General features: G+C 40.3%; 1 protein-coding gene and 1 non-coding gene across 3 annotated transcripts in view; both read right to left on the bottom strand.

Annotated features, from left to right (window-relative positions):
• Nucleotides 1–23,822, bottom strand: part of GNPTAB (N-acetylglucosamine-1-phosphate transferase subunits alpha and beta) — an 86,956-nt gene that overhangs the window by 21,486 nt on the left and 41,648 nt on the right. For both annotated transcript variants that reach the window (XM_033220886.1, XM_033220887.1), the window contains exons 4-12: nt 23,109–23,150; nt 20,556–20,761; nt 15,109–15,173; nt 14,704–14,838; nt 5,661–5,822; nt 5,070–5,249; nt 4,685–4,855; nt 2,673–2,796; nt 706–909 (exon numbers count right to left, since the gene is read on the bottom strand). In XM_033220886.1, coding sequence (XP_033076777.1) covers nt 706–909; nt 2,673–2,796; nt 4,685–4,855; nt 5,070–5,249; nt 5,661–5,822; nt 14,704–14,838; nt 15,109–15,173; nt 20,556–20,761; nt 23,109–23,150 — 1,289 coding nt within the window. The remainder of the gene's footprint in view (nt 1–705; nt 910–2,672; nt 2,797–4,684; nt 4,856–5,069; nt 5,250–5,660; nt 5,823–14,703; nt 14,839–15,108; nt 15,174–20,555; nt 20,762–23,108; nt 23,151–23,822) is intronic.
• Nucleotides 45–148, bottom strand: LOC117091188. Its single transcript, XR_004440302.1, has one exon. It is a non-coding gene; the product is annotated as a U6 spliceosomal RNA (small nuclear RNA).

The following is a 23,822-nucleotide window of genomic DNA, read 5'->3' as shown; positions in this document are numbered from 1 at the left end:
TTCCTTTAATTCTTTGGGTCTGAGTTTTCACTTTCTTTAAAAAAAATAATAAGGAATGTATCACGAATCTGCACGTCATCCTTGTGCAGGGGCCATACTCATGCCTAAACTGTTCTAATTTTAGTATATGTGCTGCTGAAGTAAGCAATGAGTTTTCACTTTCTAAGAGTGACTTTAATTTCAAAATAACCAGATATCCTAATCCAACAGTTAATGGTACAGGGCTCATTTTACTATCTGAGGCAGTCACAATAATTACCATGAAATAGTGATCCTGACTCATTATAGAGATATGGTATGATTCTTAACAATAAATTATAATAATCAATTTCCATGTTTTTATCCATTTGAAAAAAACTTTCTGCCAAAACAAACTCCATTTATATGCTACCAACAAAATCCAATCCAACAAAAAAAAAAACAAAAAATTTTTGTTTCCAAATTAAAACTTCACCACATATTTTTAGCTAAGGTAAACCTGCTTGGTCAAAACAAAACAAAACAAAACACCAGATTGCAACAATAACAGGAAAAGATCCTCTTTAGTGATTTATGTTGTTCTCTTACTTTTATAACTAGTTTGAATGTAAGGCTGGAAAAAGGATACACAGAGAATCATTATTGTAAATAACAAAAGCCATTCAAAACTCTACCTGTCAAGGATTTTTTATCCTTCTATTCTTGTTTGTTTGGCAGTAAACATACCTTGCCCACAGTCGCCAGCATCAAACCCACAGGACAAGACATTGCACGCTTGGTCACAGAACTTATCAGCAAGCCAGGAATTTGCACATCCCTGATTACAGTAAGAGACACTGTTTATTCCTCCACCAAACTGCCAGGGCTGTCCAACTCCAATGCTCCCAGTACCTCCACCTCCTGCAATATAGCGACTCCCTCCACTGTTACCTGTAGAGTGGAGGAAGAAGAAGGAATCTTGCTGTAATTACAATTTTGAAAGACAGTTCTGAACTGGGCGCGGTGGCTCACGCCTGTAATCTCAACACTTTGGGAGGCTGAGGCGGCTGGATCACCTGAGGTCAGGAGTTTGAGACCAGCCTGGTCAACACGGTAAACCCCATCTCTGCTAAAAACACAAAAATTAGCTGGGCATGGTGGTGGGCACCTGTAATCCCAACTACTCAGGAGGCTGAGGCAAGAGAATTGCTTGAACCCAGGAGATGGAGGTTGCAGTGAGTCAAGATTACACCACTGCACTCCAGCCTGGGCAACAAGATTGAAACTCCATCTCAAAAAACAAACAAAAAAAGACAGTTCTGTATTTCATATTAATGTTTTCAAGGTTGATGTTTAAGTTTTAGTCAGAAAAGGTCCACCTCATTCTTTAGTAAAAGATCTCATGTACCTTAAGAAGAAAATAAACTGAAAAGGGAGTCACTTGACAGAAGCATGATGAACAGGCCCTGGCATTTTGTAGCTGTGCAACCTACAAGTACAGGCCTTACATTTGCTCAAGGGGCACGTGCTGACAGAAATGGAGGAGCACGAAAACAAAAAGAGATTATTCCAAAGACTGTGACTATCAGAACTGCCAAAAACATGTCCAAATGTGGGTATCGTGTTTGATACCCCTTGTTATCAAATGCTAATGTTCTAGTAGAGACTGACTTCTCTGGTCTACACAGATCTACTTTGTACATCTGTATTCTCTCCCCACAGTTAAAGAGCATCTGACATATCTGACTGAAATACAACTTGAAGCTTTGTTTTCTCCAATATGCAAACATTTCCAAATCCGTTTCTTCATATGGAAATGGGGATGATAACATTTGTGTACATACTCACTCTCTCTCAGGTGACAAACAAAATTCAAGTGAATATAATGAATAATGCTCTATACATTTCATGCTTTATAATTGAAAGGCAGTAAGTAAATGTAACAAATTGCTAATATCAGTAAGTCAAAATATAAGTATGTGAGGGAGGGAGAAGAGTTGCTGAGGAAAATACTTACTTCTTTTGCAAGTCTTTAGTCATTCTGTGACCTATCATAATCTGCTGCTGACGGCGACCAGCAGTGAGCTCCTATAAGAACCAGTGAGAGTGATGCTTGCTCTTGGGTTTATAGAACTAAGTATATTCCAGATTTTCATATTTTAAATAAGAAGACATTTTCAAGTGTATTTTCTCTTGCTCAATGCCCTCAACAATGAATAAACTGGGCCACATGGGAGCACTAATTACCACCTCCAAAGAGTCTACTGATTACTGATATATATGTATACACACACATACATATATATATATATATATTTTTTTTTTGGAGACAGGGTGTCACTCTGCCGCCCAGGTTGGAGTACAGAGGCGCAATCACAGCTCACGGCAGCCTCGGACTCCTAGGCTCAAGTGATCCTCCTGCCTTAGCCTCCCAAGCACCTAGGACTACAGGTGTGCACCACCACACTTGGCTAATTTTTTTTGATAGAGATGGGGTCTTATTATGTTGCCCAGGCTGGATTTGAACTTCTGGCCTCAAGCAATCCTCCCAGCTCAGCTTTGCAAAGCACTGGATTATAAGCTTGAGCCACACATTACTGATTCTTTATTAATACATAAAGAATGTTTGGTTACGTCTATAGTACATGTTCAATAATGATTAAGAAGAAAATAGTCCATAAAAATGAACGAATGACAGTTTAACACATCCTTACCAGAGCAATCGCCACCATCCCAATCGCAGGCTGAATTATTACAAGCCTTGTCACAATAGCCATCTTTAATCCAGGAACCGGGGCAGCCCTCGGCACAGTTTGGCACAGGCCACGTCAAATAAACCTACGATAAAACCAAAGAGAAAATAAAATGACTTCTGGCTTCTGATACGTTTTATTCTTACGATTCCCTTTATAAAAAGAAATTAAGTCTCTAGAAAGATTAACATTTTCAGAGGGCTGAGTGTTCACACTCACAAGCGCTTTAGGTTTGCCTGTGCCTATAGTCATTGTTTAGATCCTGCTGTGTTGACCGTTCTTACTGAGCATATTTACTTTTTTCCATTACTCAAGGAAAGCAGACAAGGATTCAACTCATGGGTTAGCCTCTCACAACATGCTTTGATAATCTACTGTGAAATAAAGTAGCACCATGCCAGACTTGACTGCAAGTACCAAAGCATGTCAAAGCTGGTGGGAAGTATGCACGGTCACTGCTTTTCTGCAACAACTATCCGTAGCTCATCAGTGTATTTGTGCATAATCTTGTCTCAAAGCTGAGAGACAATATCCTCTATCTTCATGCATAAGGCCCTGTGATAAATTAATCGGCACAGCATTCTGAGCTGTGCATTCACCTGCTCTAAAAATGAGTGATGGGGTACATGGTTACTTTTTAAATTTAAAATCATTGAAAAAAAATACACTCCTCTTTAAAAATCTCTGTGCCTTTGCATATTCTGTCTAATTGGAATATCTTTTTTCACCTAAACTAACTCTTACTTGTTCTTCAAAGTACGTGTCAATTCGGATGGGCATTCTTCCCTATCCCATCTGATTTAAGCCTCCTATGCTCACATGCCTCAGCACCAAGGCACACCTGTCAGCAGGAAAAGCACTACACAGTCACTGATCTTGTGTTTGTCCCCTTGTTAAGCCACAAGCTCAACTTTTAGCCCTACAATCTGATACAGAGGAGACAGGTCAATAGGGGAACAGGAGAATGGGCCTGGTTGGGTAGCATAAACAATAACAGACAAAGTAGTTTTGTTATTAGCACTTACTTGCAGAGTTTTATAACTTATAAGTTTACGGTGATAAGTCTCTAACTTCTCACTGAACCCTTCCAACAATGCTATAAGGGTTTTTGTACTTTCCCCACTATGCAGACAGAAAACACAGAAGTAGAGACAGAAAACACAGAAGAAGAGACCCAAGGTCATCCTGAAGAGTTGGCCCCCAAGTCTGCACTCTTAACCACTTCTCCATCCCACCTCTCAACAAAGTTAGAGCGCAACAGGCTGCCTTAAATGAAATTTCATCTATAGCTTTCAGCACTAACTTGAGTTAACTTTCTATTTTGGCCATTTTGCTGACATTCTAACCATGATTTTCTGTTTCACAGTGATTTTGTTTTTTCTGCTATCGTAGTAGAAAATTTAGATAGTTGGGGAAAAGTGAGGATCCTGGGTGTCTAAGAATGGAGGAAAGCAAATTTCTAACTGTAGTGTTCTTAATTGTTGACTTCTCAGCTTAGCACTCAAAAATGATTATTTGATCATATATATATATATTTTATTTTATTTTATTTTTCAAGATCAGGTTCTCACTCTGTCACCCAAGCTGGGGTGTAGTGGTACAATCACAGCTCACTGCAGCCTCAACATTCAAGCTCAAACAATCTGCTCATCTTGGCTGGTGACCTCCCACTCCCCCGACTGCCCCCCAACACCCAAGTAGCTGAGACTACATGAGTATTCCACTGGGCCCAAATAATTGTTTTACTTTTTGTAAAGTAAAACAATTATTTGTCTCCCTATGCTTCCCAAGCTGGTCTCAAACTCCTAGGGTCAAGTGATCCACCCACCTCTCCCTCCCAAAGTACTGGGATTACAAGTGTAAGCCACCGTGCCTGGCCTGTGTGATATTTGACTATAGTAGTATGTGCACTGATTTTCTGATTTGCTAAGTGACTTCCACACTAGACATCCCCCCTCCTCTTAGGCACTCACCTTTTGGCCTTTGGAGTGACTGTAAAAATCATCTGGCCAGACATCCTTCCCAAACATGACATCATCATTTAGGTAGATAAACTTCTGGGACAGCCCTTCGATGCGATGAATGTGACTTTCAATAGCAGGTGAACTAAAGGTAGGCAAGTGGCTCAAATTTCGAAAAACATCCTTTTAACAACAACAAACAAAAAAAGAGAGTGAATGAGAGCTGTTTGGGTTTGGTTTAGTTTTTGAAAGGAAGGAAGGGAAGGCAATGAAGAGCTAAAGAAAGGCAGAAATGGAGGTAGAAGGGTAAAGAGAATGAAATTATGGAAATCCCTGTACCACACTAAAGGAGCAGAATTAGAAATCACAGTCTCGTAATTTTTAGAAAGTCTTGTACCTGGTGTGTTACTATTGTCACTCGAGGATTGTCAAGGTTCAGCCAGGATGGAATCTGCCCGTTGGTGACAATGAAAATATTTCGAACCCATGGTGCATGCTTCTCAATAGATCGCAGTGAGTACTTCAGTTCTTCGTTATCTTCAAAACGACTGGCAGAGATGTCTTCATCCTGCTTAGACTGAGAAAAACATTTGGCACATGAAGATGTGAAATACCCCTTAAGTCATACCTCCTCCTCTTTGTCCTTTCCCTCTGCCCCATCTGCTCTCAAGGTGCTCTGGTAGACTTTTAACAATGGAGTCTTAATTTTAAACATTATAAAAAATGCAGAAGATTCAGTATATATATTTTTAAACCCAAAATTCAAAGAGACAGCATTTCTCTAACACACTTTATAAAAAAGGTTCTTCGATCTGATTCTAGGTCACTTCAGTTAATACCAAACCAATGGCAGTGACTGGAAAATTAGAAAAGTTCCAATCAACTCACCTCTCTGTAAGTCCCCTTTCCTCTTCTAATATAGTAACTTACATATTTTTAACATCCTAACCCTTGATTTGGGTTGTAAAAGCTTCTGTGCATCCCTTACCTGGCTGATGGCACTCAGATCCCATAATAAATATGCAGGACTTATGGTCAGTTCTTTTCCATCAATGGTCATGTTCTTCTTAGTTTGCTTATTCAATTCTTGAAAATCCTTGGGGTTATTCAGTTTTAGAAGCGCTACACTGGCCTCTGAATACAACTGCAACTATCAAATAACAAGAGGATTACACATGAAAAGACTGAGTCTCAAGGATGAGGCACCTTCAAATTCCCAGTCTGCTCTTTAATCTTTCCTTTTTTTTTTTTTGAGACAGAGTCTCGCTCTGTCGCCAGGCTGGAGCGCAGTGGCGCGATCTTGGCTCACCTCTACCTCCGCCTCCAGGGTTCAAACGATTCTCCTTCCTCAGCTTCCCAAGTAGCTGGGACTACAGGAGTGCATCACCACGGCCAGCTGATTTTTTTATTTTTAGTAGAGACAGTGTTTCACCATGTTGGCCAGGCTGGTCTCCACCTCCTGACCTCAGGTGATCCACCTGCCTTGGCCTCCCAAAGCACTGGGATTACAGGCGTGAGCTACCACAACCACCCTGATCTTTAATCTTGAAATGGTAAGACAATATCAAAACACAACAAAATGACCTACACAGACCAGATGCATTTCCCAAATGAATGTTAACAAAACAGGCATCTAAAAAGAAGAAGGAGTGGTAAAGGCAGTAGCAAACTCGACACCTCAGAGCCATCTGAAAGCTGCAGCCACTCAGTGGCACCAAGTGCTGCCAGTCTCCTGAGAAGCAAGAATCTCCAACTGTTGTATGAAATCTCCCCAATTTTTCAGTGTTGGCTCAAATGATTTTTGACTTCTTTGCAAATATGTCTGCTGGCCAACAGTTTTGTGACTTTTCTTCTAGAATATTATCAATCTGCTTATATTGGGCAAAAAACCTGCAATGTAATTAACCTTGCTGGAATTGGTGACAAGCACATCTGCTAGTGGGGTGTCTGAACAGCTTTTGTGCCACATGCGCGGGAGGAGCATCTTCGGCAGGGCTGCCTTAAGTGCTTCCATGGGAAAACTAGTTTTTGGGGCAAAGCTTTTGGGGCAATCATAAATCTAAGAGTGAACATCACAAACATCAAGTTCTACAAACAGGCTTTGCCACCCCTACCAAAGTCCACACCACTCTTTATCTGTTTTCTGTTCTGACTCTGTATCACGCAACTTCCTATGAAAAGGCTTTCATCACTCAGGAAAAGGGGAGAGGCCTGAAAACCACAAATGTAGGATAGTAAAATCCTTCTGCTGAACTAGTGCTTCTAAAAGAGCTTATGGTTTTCTCAATCTATAAAATAGAAGCAAACAAATTACTATGAGCTTATTCTGAGCTCTTCTGTTTGCTGCATGACTATTCTTAGCTCATTTTCTAAGCAGTTTCCTGAGCGTATATAGTCCAAAACACCAGAGGTTAGAGTTAGAAATTCCATTTATATCTTTTCCCCTTATTACACAGGCCATTAACTCTTCTCACAGATTAGGTGCATGTGTGAGCACCTGCAGGTGCTTGTAACTGTCTTCCTGCTCATCACTTTCTTTTACCTCTTTTACTTAGTGAGTGCCTGGCACATATTTAGCACTCGCTAAGCTGGTTCTCACTGAGTCACTATCTTGCCTCGGCATATGTGCCGGGTGTTGGGAGGCAGGCCACACAGGGGATTAGTAGTCTGCCTGGGTCCCTGTCTACCCTCTGGCTTCTCCTGTCCCTTTCCTCCCTCTCACAGCACCCCAAAGCATTTCTGAGGGCTCCCTGGAGAGAAAAAGTCACTATTCTAGAATAATTTATTTATTTACTTCTTTTTATTTCTATTTTTTTGAAATGGAGTCTCACTCTGTCGCCAAGGCTGGAGTGCAGTGATGTGATCTCGGCTCACTACAATCTCCATCTCTCGGGTTCAAGTGATTCTCCTGCCTCAGCCTCCCAAATAGCTGGGATTACAGGCACGCATCACCATGCCCAGCTAACTTTTTTTGTATTTTTAGTAGAGGCAGGATTTCACCACATTGGCCAGGCTGGTCTCCTAACATACGATCCACCCACCTCAGCCTCCCAAAGTGCTGGGATTACAGGCATGAGCCACCGGGCCTCGCCCCCATCTCCTGTTTCTTGAGGGTCATCAGTGTCTGGTTCAATCACAGGTTCGTTATCAATTTCTAGATCACTTTCCTCACTTGAAGGCTCGTCTGTGTTTATGTTTTCCTCCACCTTCTTACTACCTGTTTTTAATTCCTTGGCATTTTCTTCTGATTTATAATAGCTTTCTGAGTAGCACGTGGTACTTCACCTCCATGCTCTCCACATGCTCCCTCAGGAAGCACATTTCCTCCGTGTGCAGAATGCTCGGATCCTGCTTATACATTTTCACAAAATCCTGAAGCTCGTTCACTTTGCGAAGGTCCAGGGTCAGAAGGCAGTGGGCAAAGCTGAGGGACTGCAGGCCAGTTTCGGGCCCAGGCGCTGGCTTGGCGTCACCTCGAAGAAGAGGTGTGTCTAGTTTAATTTCATAACTTGTATTGGCCCTTTGGTAAGAAGGTATATCACTAAAATTATTCTTTTATTAGCAGCCTTGCCTAGCGTTGGTTTCTAATTATATGGGCATAAAAGAGCAAGAAGAGGTTTTTCTACAGTAACTATACAGTAATTCGGAAAGAGATGAAAATTAATGAGGTTAAGGTAATATTTACATGTATGAGAAATATTTTCTGCCACCGTAAAAAGGGTGGGGAAGTACCCTCTGACAGCCACTAGGTGGCAGCCCAATCCTGGACATCATCATTACTTTTGTGAGCCAAGAGGAGGTGGTGGGAAGAGTAGTTGTAGTTTGTGCCTAAGGCTGGAGTTCGTGGCTTGGGCAATTGTGGGCAACTGCCTCCATATACAGCATCTTACTTTAAATTATAAGTTTACATAAATTATAAGTTTCTGCAAAAAGGAACAACTTCTATACCCACCCCCTACAGACCCACAGTGAACAACATGTGGCATGACTAAGAAATAAACCTTTGTTGCTTTTAGCCATTGAGATTCCAGAATGTCTGTTCCAGCAGCATCATCTAGAATAACATGACTGATACACCTGGCACTTGTAGGAGTATGAGGCAAGGGAAGACAGACAGAGGGAGAACTAAATGGTGGTTGAGGCCACGGCCTGGGTAGGCTACAACGATTGAGCAACTGATGGATCAATTTGAGTCAAGGAAAGACAGTATAGATGATGGTCAGGAGAAGCAGTGTTGTAGAACCCAAGAGAAAAAAATATTAATTCTGGTATATTTCTAAAGACAAACAACAAGCATCAAAATTAAGGGCAAGAAACAAAATTAAGTGGGTTTTGTAATTAGTAGCTCAATGGAGACCAATTTCAATGGCATGACAGATATGGAAACCAGATTTCAAGTGCTTGATACTTCACGGTTAAACTTCTAGATACAATATGTACATATGTATGTATGTATATATTGGAAGCAAATCTAACACATTTTGTACACTGTCTAACATAGGACAGGGATGATAAAACAATCCCAGAAGTATTAAATTCAGTATAATTCAGTATAAATGACCAAGTCACAAGATATAAGAATTGAAAAAGCAGTGTAAATAATCTTCGCTTTTAAATTCTACAAATGATTAACTATCAAGGCAAGATTAGAGTATATTAATATAAAATATATAGAACCACTTTAAAATATTGCTTATTGTAAGAATAATAAACAGTTCATTCTACTGTTCTCAGCATTGTAGCCTATATTTAAAAATTGGCTTTAAAAACAATAGCAGTCAACAAATACAAGTAAGTTTGAATGCATGTTTTTAAGTCAACCAAAAACAATGAGTGCAAAAGAGAAAGTATCCTTTTAAGGCAGACAAAATAATTGTATTTTAAGATAAGCCTTAGTTAAAAATCATGATATCCAACTGGTCATTTTTGAATGCCAAAAAGAAAGGCTGTGTCAAGTTGTCTAAACAATCACATATCTGCAAATATTACTGGAGGATAGAGACCTGGGATGCTGCTAAACATCCTGCCATACACAGGACAGTCCCCTAAGGACAGCGGCACCCAGTCTCAACTGTCAATGGTGCAAAGGTGGAGAAAACTTTGTCTAGAAGAACATGCAAATCCAAAATAACAACAAAGGCTTACCTATTGGAAGTTATGCTCCCAACAACTTTAAAGTGCTTACAAATTCAGAAGGTGTAATCCACTTTCATTTTGGATTCATTTGATTTAAAATCATGAAAAATCTTTTAGGAAAAAAAACCCACATGTCTGCTAACACCAACTGAAAACCAAATTAGTGCCTTTAAGTGATTCAACAATTCAAAGCTACTAGATTTTTTTTTTTTTTTTTGAGATGAAGTCTCACTCTGTCACCAGACTGGAATGCAGTGGCACCACCTCAGCTCGCTGCAACCTCTGCCTCCTGGGTTCAAGTGATTCTCGTGCCTTAGCCTCCCGAGTAGCTGGGATTATAGGCATGTGCCACCACATCCAGCTAATTTTTGTATTTTCAGTAGAGATGGAGTTTCACCATGTTGGCTGGGATGGTCTCAATCTCCAATTAGATCAACCTCATGATCTGCCCGCCTTGGCCTCTCAAAGTGCTGAGATTACAGGTGTGAGCCACTGCGCCCAGCCGCTACTAGATCTTAATATGTCCTGGTGGTTTTCCCAAACTTAAATCAGTTTCAGAGTTGGTTGTTTCATCTATTGAAGCTTTTTTATTTTAGAAATAAAACAAAAAAAGAAAAAGGTACTATGCTTTAAAACAAGTGCACAAGGTGGTTTCAGAGAATTAGCTAAAAGAAAGGGCTTTAGTACAAAATTATGACAATTTACTGTGACCTTAGGCCCTAATCAGAGCTTTGGTGGGGGGCAGAGTCCACGCAGACAATATGCTGTTCCCACCCTGCCTGCACAAACAACCTGTTCAGTCTTCAAGAACCCAGGTCAGCCTCTTTCTCTTTGAAAACTTTCCCCGTGTCTCTGACCCACAGACCTTTCCTGTTTCCAACTGCCAACTCTATACACACACGCTGCTTCCAAAATGTGACTATAAATGCTTAAGGGCAGGGTCTACATCTCCTCCACCTTTTGCACACCCACTCAGCAACTACTATAATTGAACGAAACTTAGCATGAGAATTCACCTGACAGCTTTGGGAAGATTTCCCACTTGCTCTAAAATATGTTTAAAAAAGAAGTGAAGAAAAACAAAAATCAAAAAATAAATGTAAAAACCCACCATGAATGAAAATGTCTACAGATACAAAATGATTTAGAGGTATCCGAAAATAAGGACTGATGATCTGATTTATCAAAAGGTGAATTCTGTGTCTGTCATACACAAAAATTATAAAGATAAATTAGAGAGTATTTAATCATTGAAGACCCACCTCAAGGTATCTCAAATTAGAAAGCCTCTTGTAGAAAAGACTGATTTATAAGACTACAGTCAAAACAGTTTATGAATTCAAATCCATTACCTTACAAATGAAACTATTTTCAAGTCCCACGTTCCTGCCTCAGGAAAAAAAAAACAAACAACTTCAGGTTTTGTTCTAAACAGGATGACAAAGGCCTAGTTGTGTATATACAACAATGTACAAAGACACATTTCTGTGCCTAGAGTGACTCCTATGAATAATCACACTGCTGAAAATGTTTCCCTATATATCCCAAGACATTGTTGCACCTGGCTCATTCCTTAAGCAGCCCCCTAAGTGCCAAGTAATCACTAAGGGTAAAAAGGTGAATAGGGCCGTACCTATCCTGAGACACCCGTGGCCTAGTGAGAATCTGTGGGACAGAGCTGAGCTGAGCCCTAGGTGGCTCCAGGGCCACAGGCCTTGGCAAAGGCCTCCTGGGGGAACCTGGAAGGGCAAAGTGGTTCAACGGTTCAAGTCTTGAAGTCCAATGACTAACAGCCCTCTCCTCTGACATGCCACATACACCCCTAATGCAACACATCCGAAACTGACCTCTGGGTCTCCTTCCAAAAGACATTTGCTTCTGCCACTGAAGCTCTGAGTGTGGTTCATTCCATAACTTCCATCTTCACCAGAAAGGTCCACTTTCCCTTTCATTCTCCCCTTCCTCCTCCTGAATAGCTTGTAGTTCACCAATTGATGCTGAGTGTCTCTCTTAGATGCTTCTGGAATCATTGCCATTGTTGGCATCCCATTGCCAAGGCACCTGCTGCATGGGAATGTCTTGCTGAGCTATGGCAGCAGCAGCTGAACTGGTTTTCCTACCACACCTTTCCCTGTTATGTTCTTTAGAAGCAGATCAGACTGTGTCCTCACCCTGCCTTCAGGAAAAAATCTAGGCTTCTTAACAAAGACGTTTCTCAACCTGTCTTTACAATCTCATCCTCACCAAAATCCCTGCCTGTGCTAGAAACCATTGCCTTGGTTCCCTGAAAACACCATTTACATTCAGGCCTCCAACCCTTTTGCTCAGGCTGTTCTCTCTACATAGAATGGTCTCTTCTGCTCCCTTCTCTGCTGGGAGAATGGCTGCTCTGTTTAGGGCCCAGCTAAAATGCTTCTATTATGCAAACCCTGCCTTGACCCCAAGTACACCTAAAGCCCAGATGTTCTCATGGCACTCTGTACAAACTCTTATTTGGAGCTCATCATACACACAAAAGGTGTTTTGTTTGTTTGGGAACCCAATGATAGGAAACTTCATTCTAGAGTACTCATAACATAATCAGGAAGCAGAGCCTAAGGAAAGCAAGTCACTTGAGGCCAGGACTCTAATGCTGACACTGCTTCTCTTCTTCCTCTTTCTCACTTTCTCTCTAGTCTCTAAAAATCTTAAGTCCTAGTACCTGAAGTTGATCACAGGTGTCAGAATCATGAAAACAACCTTCAAGGAACATTATGTGTGATGAGCTTGATGCTCTGAGAGGTGTTGGCCCCCACAAAGACAACTGTGAAAATCCAAAAAAATCTCCAACTTGGTGAGTGAACTGTGGAAAGGGGTCTCACCATGCCTAGAGGCTGCTGGTTCTCCTTGTCCAATTCAAGTTGCTACCCTACCCCACCTCAACCTGCTTATACCACACACGCCACCCAAAAATAATTTGCTGAAGTGTCAACCATGACTTGGGACTGGCATTCTCTGGCAGCACACACCCATCCACCAGTAGACGCATGAGAGCAGTCCGCACTAGTGGGCAGTGGCAGCAGGCCAAGTGATGTGGGATATTCAAATGGAGTGGAGTGTGGAGAAGTGGAATGAACCTTCTTTCTTTTCGGCATTTATTATATTGAAATTATATAAACAGAATCAAGAATGCCATTCTATCTACATCAGCAAGCTGAACTGGTGGTCAAAAGTACAGATATACATGTGTCTATAATTCTAGAACTAATAACTAGGAAGCCAAGAAGTCAAATAAATAAACATTGGTTGAAATGAAAGTTAATCCATGGTTTTATCTGCCCAAATCAGTACTAAAAATAACTCAGAGGAAGGACAAATGTATTATCTATTCTAAAATAACTGCAGTTAAGAACAAATTGAACTCTAATATAGCCAGGCATTACAGTATTTCAAAGTACAATAAAGAAAGTCATGAAGGGCAAGGAATGGTGGCTCACGCCTGTAATCCTAGCACTTTGGGAGGCTGAGGTGGTTGGATTACCTGAGGTCAGGAGTTGGAGACCAGCCTGGCCAACATGGTGAAACACCCTCTCTACTTAAAATACAAAAATTAGCCAGGCATGGTGGTGCATGCCCGTAATCCCAGCCATTTGGAGGCTGAGGCAAGAGAATCATTTGAACCCGGGAGGCAGAGGTTGCAGTGTGCCCAGATCGCACCACTGCACTCCAGCCAGGGTGATGGATGGAGTGAGACTGTCTCTTAAAAAAGAAAAAAAAAAAAAAAAGTTATGAAGAAAAATATGAAAAAAGTAAAAACTTCGTAAGTGGTTATTCACATTACCATTGTATTACAAGGATAATACAATGTATCATAAAACAGTAAAACACTTGGTCTGGGGTAGGGAGAAACAAGTTAAAAAGAACTTCGTTGGGGGAGGTCCATATAAAAACACGGTTAAGACAGGAACTAAGCAAAAACCCCTCTCTAGTCACCTCTAATCACAGCTCCTCCACCACTACTCCATCTTCAGCCTTTCACCCTCAAAATTGTTAAATGACATACAACAGGAGGAAGTCAGAATCAGGTAAGCTAAACCCAGGGGCAGAACTCAAAGAGCATTTCTTTATAAAATCAAGAAAACTAGAACCTCACAAATTCTGAGGCAAGGACTTTATGCTGTCTACTCTAAGAGATGAGACATTCGCGATTTACAACCTGAAACACTTCTGACAGAATAACAGGCATCTTGACGTAAGGTCAAATAGAGAGAACACCTACATGGACTATGTCCTAAGTCAATCAGACAAAGGCTCTGAAAACAATACCTGTTAAGGAAAAGGCAGGTATTGTCCCAGGCCAGCCTCCAGAGTCCACCTTAACAAATGGCATCAATGGTCAAGTCTCAAGAGCTAATAAGTATAACTTTCAAATACATTTGTCCCTCAATTAGCTACTAATGAATGGTTCTCATTAGCCAATGTTCCATATATCTGAAGCACACTACCTTTATGAGTGAAAGCTTTGGGTAAACAACAGGCTGTGTGCATTGATGACATTTATGACTCCCCTCATCTCCTCCTCCCATGCTTCCATTGTTCACACCCTAAGTTCCAGCCGGCCCTGTGTCTGTTTTGTCCACTGCTGCATCCCCAGCAGCTGTGATGTCACCTAAGACATTGTAGGAGCTCATCTGTTAAACAAATGAATCCTGCTCTATCTAGGAAAAAAGCAAACGAAATAAGACTCTTAGATTTTTGCCCAAATTAAAAGTAAGGAATGAGGCTCTTCTGGCAGAACAGAATCCCTCTTTGCTTCTTATGTTTATCAGCTAAACTTTGAGAAAAAAAGGGACCACAAGAATCACACATTAAATGAGAATGTGCCAGGCTAACTGCTCTATTTTCTATGTTCTTACCAGTTTGATTTTAGAGGAAAGATTTTCTGGCAATTTTGTTTTTAGTTGATTTGTTTCCTTGAATGTAGGTGGAAATCCACTCAGGAAAGCCAAATCTTGCATTAGCACTAATCCAGGGACTTCTTTATCTGTTGTCTAAAATAAGGGGAAAAACACAACTCATTCTCCACATCATGAGGCTGGTGAAAACCTACAGCTGAGAAAACTAATAAAGATCTATTGCATCACAACACAAGCTTCAAAATATGACTTTTAGGATTACTTGAATCAATAGTCATTAATATTAGTAAGCTAGCCTTAGACAAAAAATAAACATTAAAAAGATTCTCAAAGAAAAACAGCTTTATTATTCATATTTTTATTCTATTCTATTGTAAAAATGCAATTTAATTTAAAATAACATACCAAGTAGCCCCTCCATACTGTCTGTCTGTTGTTTCCTTTAAGCAGTCCAGAGTGGGCATCTTCAACTACAACCAAGAATACAATAAACAAGCACATTTTTAATGAATACTTAACTATGGTGTCTGGCAGAACATTGTGAAAACATTCTGAGACCTATTAAAGCAGCATAACATATGGTCAAAAAAAGGAAGCTGAAGGAGACAAAATTAGCCCATTCAACAAAAAGGGAACAGTGTAAATCAGGGTACATTGAAATGTTAAATTTCACCATACTATAAGTGATTGACACAAAGGGAATGCTTCATGGAAGCAAATTTAAGCTAGAATGCGAAGAAGGAAATGATAGGATGATAGAAATCACAGATGTATGTGCAAAGATGGGGGGAAAAAAGAATTGTTTGACTAGAGTAAAATATTTGGGAGTGGTGAGTACTAGGAAACAAGGGTAACCAAAGGGGGGCTTTGAATGCCAGGCAGTGGCATGTATGTTAACAGCAGGGGGCTACTATGGATCTTGTGATTCCTTAAGAGGCACAGTTTTCTCATAACGAATCCCTAAAATTCATTGGGTGCTGCTGAACAGAGCATCGTAAGTCGGGGTAGGGATTGGGGGTGATACAGCCCAACTGGGAGAGAGTTAGTGATGAGGACAAGTGAGATCAGCAAACTCGCTGCTGACATTCAGGGATTGTGGAAAACAGAAGAGAGGTCAGAAAGCTCCAATTCTGATCTTCAAGATAAACAAAGAAGGCAGGTTCTCCATATTACAGTCTGACGAGATGAGATGTCAATCCTGGGCATGAGTCTCAAGTGTACTAGAGTTACAAGGCACAGTAGCTCATGCCTGTAATCCCAGCATTTTGGGAGGCTGAGGCAGGAGTATCACTTGAGCCCATAAGTTCTAGATCAGCCTGGGCAACATGGCAAAACCCTGTCTTTACAACAAACAAACAAACAAAAAACACAAAAACTAGCCCAGTGTGGTGGTGGTGGCAGTGGCGGTGGTGTGCACCTATAGTCCCAGCTACTCAGGAGGCTGAGATGGGAGGATCATCTGAGCCCGGGAGTTGGGGCTGTGGTGAGCCATGATCATGCCACTGCACCCTAGCCTGGGGACAGAGTGAGACCTGGTCTCAAAAACTGAAACACAACAATATAGTCAGTGAGCACGGGAGAAAAGAAAACCCTCATAATACACTGTTTACCTTAAAAGGAAGCACTGGCTGTTAAGAGTATGAGTTCATTACAACTTTATCAGATAAACTTTTCTCTCTCTCTTTCCATTGACATGATGAATTCTACCTAACAGACCTGGTATATATATTTGTAATCTCAGCAAAGTAGCTAAGAGCATCTCATGTCATCTTCGTGGATATAACAAAGATGCACAGGCTTGGTGCTCAGGTGGGCTAGAATTTAACCAATTCTACCAAAGAGGTGAGATAACAAAGCCGCAATCAACCTAGAGGGAGGTTTAGGAGATTACTCACAGGTCCCGTCTTGCTGAACCCTCTATCAATGTATTGGAATTTACAGAAGGCATGCTTGTGAAATGTGTAGATTCATATGAAGATGGCAGAGAAGCTACTGTCCTGGATAAGAGACTATGGATTCCCCAGATTTGTGACTATTTGGAGCAATGAGTCAAATCTGGCAAAACAAAATATCCTATGAAGTAAAACCTTTATAACTTGGTACCAAAACCAACTATACGAGCATAAACTAAAATAGGTATTTGAGCATTAGAGCATGTAAGTTTTTGTTTTGTTTTTTTTTTTTAAAGATAAGTTTTACTCAACAGTGAGTTCAGCATGAGTCAACAATGTGCTGTGGCCATACTGAATTTCCATCACATTTTTGTGTTTTTAAACAGAAGTAAAGTACATCGAATAAGAATAAAAAAGGTGATGATGTTCTCCAATACCGGGTCATTAGGAAACCCTGTTGGGTTGACCTTCAAACTGTCCAGAATCCAACCCCTTCTTACCTTCACTGCACCTCCCTGGTCTAAGCAACCTTCCCTCTTGTCTGAATTATCACAACTTTTGCCCCTCCTCAGTCTATTTCCACCAAAGAAGCCAGACTGATCCCTCTGGAATGTATATAAGTCAGATCACATTACATTTCCACTCAAAACCCTCTGGTGATTCCTCATCCCACTCCAAGTTAAAGGCAGGTCCTTGTTATGGGTACCAAGGCCTATGCCATTTGGTCCCCCGCTTACTTCTTTAGGTTCATCTACTGCCTGTCTCTGTCTTGTTCACTCCATTCCAGCCACACTGGCCTCCTTGCTTTTCTTCAAACATGCCAGATATACTCCTGCTTCAGGGCCTTTGCAATGGCTATTCTACTTACTCAGATCACTCTTTCCCCAGATAGTCACGTTGCTGGCTACCTCACCTTCTTCACATTTCCACTCAAAAGTCACCTTCTGAGTGAGGAATGTCCCTACCATCCAAATTAGAATTGCAATCCCCCTGCCCTGGCTGACACTTCTCTGCTGCTGCCCCTGCTTGTTGTTTTTTTTTTTCCACAGAATTATCTTCTACAAACTATGTAATCTACTTATTTATCGCGTTTACCGTCTGACTCCCTCCACCAAGATGTAAACTCAAGATAAGGGCAGAGATTTTTGTCCATCTATTCCCTGCTCTATCTTCAGTACAGGCAACAGTACCTGGCACACAGCAGGCACTTAATAAGCACTCGTTAAATGGACAGTCCTGCTCTTCCTGCCAAGACGGAACCACACTAAAATAGAATGTTCACTTCCCATTGACACATTTTAGAAGTAATCTGAGAAGAGCAAACTGGGACACTCACAAGTCCCTGAGAGACAGCCAAAGAAAGGAAAATAAAATGTCCCAAGGGAGAGGGATTACATGAGTTCTGTGTGACCATAGGAGGTACAACTTTAACCTATGTGAGAAAGTTATAAGGAAGCAGTTTGTGGCTCCTTTTGAAAGTCAGTTTAGTCTAGAAGTAAAATGAACTGCCACTGGAGGAAATTTGTTTGCTATAAATCAGAAAGTGTAAGCTTGACTGGAAAACTACTTTGCTAAGTAGACCCCGCTCCAGGCTGCAGTTGGCATATGTGAGTGCTGAGGTACAAATCAGTTCAGGATCTATAGAGTGAAGGGGGATATATTTATACTTGGAAAGGTTAACATTTCCTTTCATACTAAAAATAACTTTTTTTTTTTTTTCAGACAGTCTCACTCTTGCACAGGCTGGAGATCAGTGGTACAATCTCTGCTCACTGCAGCCTCAACCTCCCAGACTCAAGCAATCCTCCCATCTCAGTCTCCCAAGTAGCTGGGATTACAGGTGCATGCCATCATGCCAGACTAATTTTTGGTTTTTTTGTAGAGACAGGGTTTTGCCATGTTACCAAGGCTGGTTTTGAACTCCTGAGCTCAAGCAATCTGCCCACCTTGGCCTTCCAAAGTGCTGGGATTACAGGCGTGAGCCACCACACCCAACCTCAAACTAAAAATAACTTGTTAAGTATCAGGGAGCGAGCACTGTTAGGCACTGATCGGGACATAAACTGGTGAGTGGTAAGTTTTCTGTTCAACAAAAAAAATTCCATGAGAAAAACCATAAACCCCTGTGCAATCAAACCTAAGTTATGAGTTAGACTGTAAGTATTATAGAAATGTAGAAAAGTAAAAATAAAAATAAAATCATTATGAATATATTAGTCTGGGAGCTTCATGAAGGAGACAGGGCTTAAAGTGGGGCTGAATGAAGCAGGGGATGGACGGAGAGGGAAGGAGAAGGGGACAGGCAGCAGGACACAAGGCCTAGCACCACATGTGTGAAGACACTGACAGCTGCAACATGATGCGGGGAGGGCAGGGATGTGGGGATCAACTGACAAAATCAAAGCAATTAAAGCTGAATTCCAAACACCAGGAAGAGAAGTTTGTATCCATGTGAAAAGCAAACATATACTGCTATATTATTCTTTTCATAAAGGCAGTGAACCCATAAAATCAAGGTTTTCAGGTTTATTTGAGACCTGTGTGCCAGACAGACTGAGACGGACTTTATACAGACAGAGCAGGAGTCTCATTACTGGAGTCTGAGTGAATTCAGTCTGGTGTGGAGGAAATAAGTAAGGTAAGAACCTAAGAATCATGTGCAAAAAAAGAAAAGCAAGTCATAAGATGAAGTTAATTATTAGTTATAGATGTAAAAGGTAATAAGGGGTCAGAGATGGTTCCAAAGATTTAAGCTGGGAGGTATGACACTAGCAGAATGGGAGCTAGAGAATTAGACTTGGTGTTGGGAAGGGAACATGACAGCTTTCATTTTACCCATAAAAACCACAGACCTTCCAAACAGAGACAATCCATGCAGAGGAGGAATGAGTCAGACAAGAGGCTAGAGCAGAAGATGCAGGTTATGGGCTCAGCAGTGCACTGGCCAAGTGGGAGAATGGGATCTCTAAGGATGTGTGTGCAGTTTTATGCCAGGAATTACCATTTTAATTCCATTATCTGCCCAAATCATCTGTTGTCTCATAAACAAGAGAAATTTGTTTTTCACAGTTCTGGTGGCCAAAGTCTGAGATCAGATTGCCAGCACGCTTGGGTTTTGGTGAGGGTACTCTTCTAGGCTGCAGAGGGCATCTTCTCATAACGTCACATGGTGGAGAGCAGAGGGAGCTCTCTGGAGTCTCTTCTGCTATTATTTATTATTTTGAGGCAAGCCCTCACTCTACTGTCCAGGCTGGAGAACCGCTCAGCCTTGAATTCCTGGGCTCAAGTGATCCTCCTGCCTTAGCCTCCCAAGTAGCTAGGACGACAGGGACATACCACCACGTCCAGCTGTGTTGTTGTTGTTGTTGTTGTTGTTATTGTTTGGTAGAGACAGGTTCTCACTATGTTGCCCAGGCTGGTCTTGAACTCCTTAGGCTCAAGCAATCCTCCTTAGTTTCCCAAAATTGCTGGGATTACAGGTATGAGCCACTATGCCCAACCAAGGATCTCTTTTATAAGGGCACTAATCCCATCAAAGGCTCCACCTCCAAATACCATCATGCTGGGGGAAACACAAACACTCAGTTCATATATCTCAGAATGAATACTCCAGGTATGTTCTGTCCAAACTGCAGAATGCAACCTCGTAGAGGAGTTATATAGTAGAAAAATTGCCTCTAAAATAACTCATAGCCAAGAGAACAAGGTAATTGTGATGTCAGATTGAAGGTCCTCATCACAGCACAGAAAGGTATGTGTATTACACAGAGTAAAATATATGCAGCAATCCCTTTTTGAGGTTAGGCCAAAATACAATAGCAGCTCTTTTGCTTCTCTTTGTGCATTTTTAGAAAAGTTTATCAGACACTTAAGAATAAATTGTTTCTATTCCACTCAGAATTTTGTTATTCAAACATCCAATGATAGTATGATTTTAAAATATCCATAAAAAGATCTTACCATCCTTAGTACTGTCGAAAACAACAACTGAGACATTAGTAGAAGGGTTTTTTGGTTTTGCAACATTGAATATGTCACTGGCAGAACGAAAAGAAGGATAAAGAGATGGCAGGTCCTTCAGGGTGATGCTGGCTGGCAGGGCTGGGTCCAGGACAAGCATGGGCACCTTGATGCAGTGCGTCAGCAAACACTCTAACTGCTTCTCACTGGAAAGAAACACCAACATGTTCACAGCTACATTCTTGAAATGCAATCAACAATGAGAAGCTTGTCATACTACTGAATTTTTCAGATTTTTTATAGCCCACCAAAAAATCATAGTATTTTAACAAATGAAGACTTTTATCTCATGGATACAAAAATTAAGTTCGCAAGTATGATATAAAATTGTTCAATCCAACTCTAAAGATAGAGCTTCCAAACTCCCATTAATAAGACTCCCACCAATATATACTAACTCCAAAGTGCACATGAAATTAAGCACTTCATTACTATCATTTTTAAAAGATTATTCATAATTCCAATAAAGCCCATTATTGGGCAGATTAGGAAGGAGGTAGATTCTGGTTAATAGAGTGTCATGTTACCAGATACAAGTTACCAATTCCAGTTAGAAAACAACTAAATGCATTGGATATGACACTACATTGATATAAACAAAAGCAACTGTGACAGGGTTCTAATATAAATGTATATGAGATATTTCTATCTGATTATAAGAAATATCTACAATAAACCTATTACCTGAATAAACAAATGGATGGTCAAAGGACATGGCTAGAAAATTCACAAAGGAGGACCAATAACCAGTTAAACAGTATAAAAAATTGTTCAACTTCCTTTATAAAGAAATGTAAAAGAAAACAATGAGCTATCACCTTTACTAAATTAGCACCCCTCAAAGAATGATGACTCAATATTAGCACAAGTGCAGTAAATCTACTTCTCTTAAATACTGCTGGTATCACTCCAAACGACACCAACTCTTTTGGGAAAGCAAGTTGGTAATATATACATATATGCTTGTCTAATACGCATATGTATACATATACTTATTCAGAACCATAAAAACATACATAAGCTTCTTCCTCAGTAACCTTACTTTCAGGAATCTAGTCCAGTCCAAGTATGGAAGAGAAACAAAACAGAAAAAACAAACCCACACACAGAAAATGCCACAGACCCAAATATAAGTATCATGAACCACTGACAATAGTGAAATACAGAAATGCCCAACATTTAGTAAATTACAGTAGTCACTTTACGGAATATTATACAACTATTAAAACTGAAAGATACGAAGTATGAAGATAATACATCAACATGATACATATGTATAATTACATAAAGTTTAAAAAGTAGGATACAAAACTGCACACAAGATTATAAACTACAACTACTCAAATATGCATGAAAAGGGAATAATAAATATAACAGTTGTTAAATAAGGGTTATAAAATTTTGTGAGTTTTTTCTTTTCACTTTCTTCTCAATCTTTCTTCGTGTTGCACTATTGCTTTTATTTAAATAATTTAAAAACCATTTAAAAACCAGGATTAATGTTAATATAGTTTATAAATAAAGTTATATAATTAACATAAAAAGATAGCTTAGAAGGCACTTCTGAGGCCTGGCACGGTGGCTCACACCTGTAATCCCAGTACTATGGGAGGCCAAGGCGGGCAGATCACCTGAGGCTGCAAGTTTGAGACCAGCCTGATCAACATGGAGAAACCCCGTCTCTACTAAAAATACAAAATTAGCCGGGCGTGGTGGTGCATGCCTATAATCCCAGCTACTTGGGAGGCTGAGGCAGGAGAATTGCTTGAACCTGGGAGGCGGAGGTTGCGGTGAGCTGAGATTGCACCATTGCACTCCAGCCTGGGCAACAAGAGCAAACTCCGTCTCAAAAAAAAAAGAAGGCACTTCTGGATCTTGAAATTCTCAGGATCTTCTCTATCAATAAGCGTTTTTAAAAGTCTGATGGTTAAGTGGGTAGGTGACAATTAACAGAGATTGCTTGTCAGTGAGACAGTCTTGTTTTAAGGACCTGTCAGAGTCAGGAATGACTCAAGTCAAGATAGGTGTATTTGGTTCTTCTTGTTGGGCTAAATCTCCTTCCTAGGTTCTTAAACATAAAACATACAGCTTCACAGCTTTTAAAGATAAGGACATATATATTGAACCTATAAGTAAATGATGGACATAAATTTTATAAATGAAAATACTGGGTAGAAGTTAGAGTGTAAGTGGACCAAGAGAATAATGCACCAAGACAGATTAATGGGAGGGAACTATAGAGAAGGAAATCTTGGGACTCTAACCCTCCGCAATGCAGTGAAGCTTTGGTTAGCAAAATAACCAGAGTTCTCAATCAACTATGCACTCAGCACTGCAAAATTTCCCATCTAATAGATGTACCTAATTTGGGGTCAAAAACTATATGGATAATAGAGTAAATACAAAATCCTGAATACCCAATAAAAACAAATAATCTGAAATTTCACTTCTATCCTTCAATTTTTATTCTTGAGAGGAAATCAAAATGCTTACCTCTTCTTAGTTGGTTCCGTTGTGTTTTTCCCAAGGATTTCTCTAATAAAAAGCAAATACAGTTTATTACATACATATGGACTAGTGGTAGTCCTAAATGTGAGTAAGAGGGACTGACAATGCTTACCACACTTAAAATGCATAATGAATTACATGTTCCAGTGAAATATTACCAACAACACTGTACCTCCCACTGTAACCAAGACAGTTTGCTTAAAGTATACACTTTTATATTTTATTAGTAAAACATTGTACCAGGCTGCCAGCCATTTTCATGCACTGGGAAAGTCGTATAACCTCTAACAAAGAGAAAATGAATTTGCTCCAATATAAGGTGGCCAAAGACCTGCACTGGGATGCACTCTTGACATTCACAAAGAAGTCAACAAGTAGGTACTAACAAATACTCCTAACGAATCAAAGGGGAATTACATCAGCCAGGTTCCTACCTCTGATGGCTATCCAGAAGTCTGCTGTATCTTTCCCAGATAAAGTAAATAAAATGACCAATCTCATATATTAAATAAAAAGTACCAAAGTTTCTAATTCCATAGTCCGTAATTTATTACTAAATGGCATAAAGGGAATATACCTTTTACTGCCGTTTTCAAATGGAAACAAGTCTGTGGGCCTATTATATTTTTCAAGGGAAGAATCTGTCTTACTATGGAGATATCTGTCATAATAAACACTTATTTCAAGAAGATACCACAG

The sequence above is a fragment of the Trachypithecus francoisi genome, unplaced genomic scaffold (assembly GCF_009764315.1).
Source record: "Trachypithecus francoisi isolate TF-2019V2 unplaced genomic scaffold, Tfra_2.0 Lachesis_group11, whole genome shotgun sequence".
NCBI lineage: Eukaryota > Metazoa > Chordata > Mammalia > Primates > Cercopithecidae > Trachypithecus > Trachypithecus francoisi.
The sequence above is the reverse complement of the archived record's forward strand: the minus strand, read 5'-3'. Positions and strand labels throughout refer to the sequence as shown.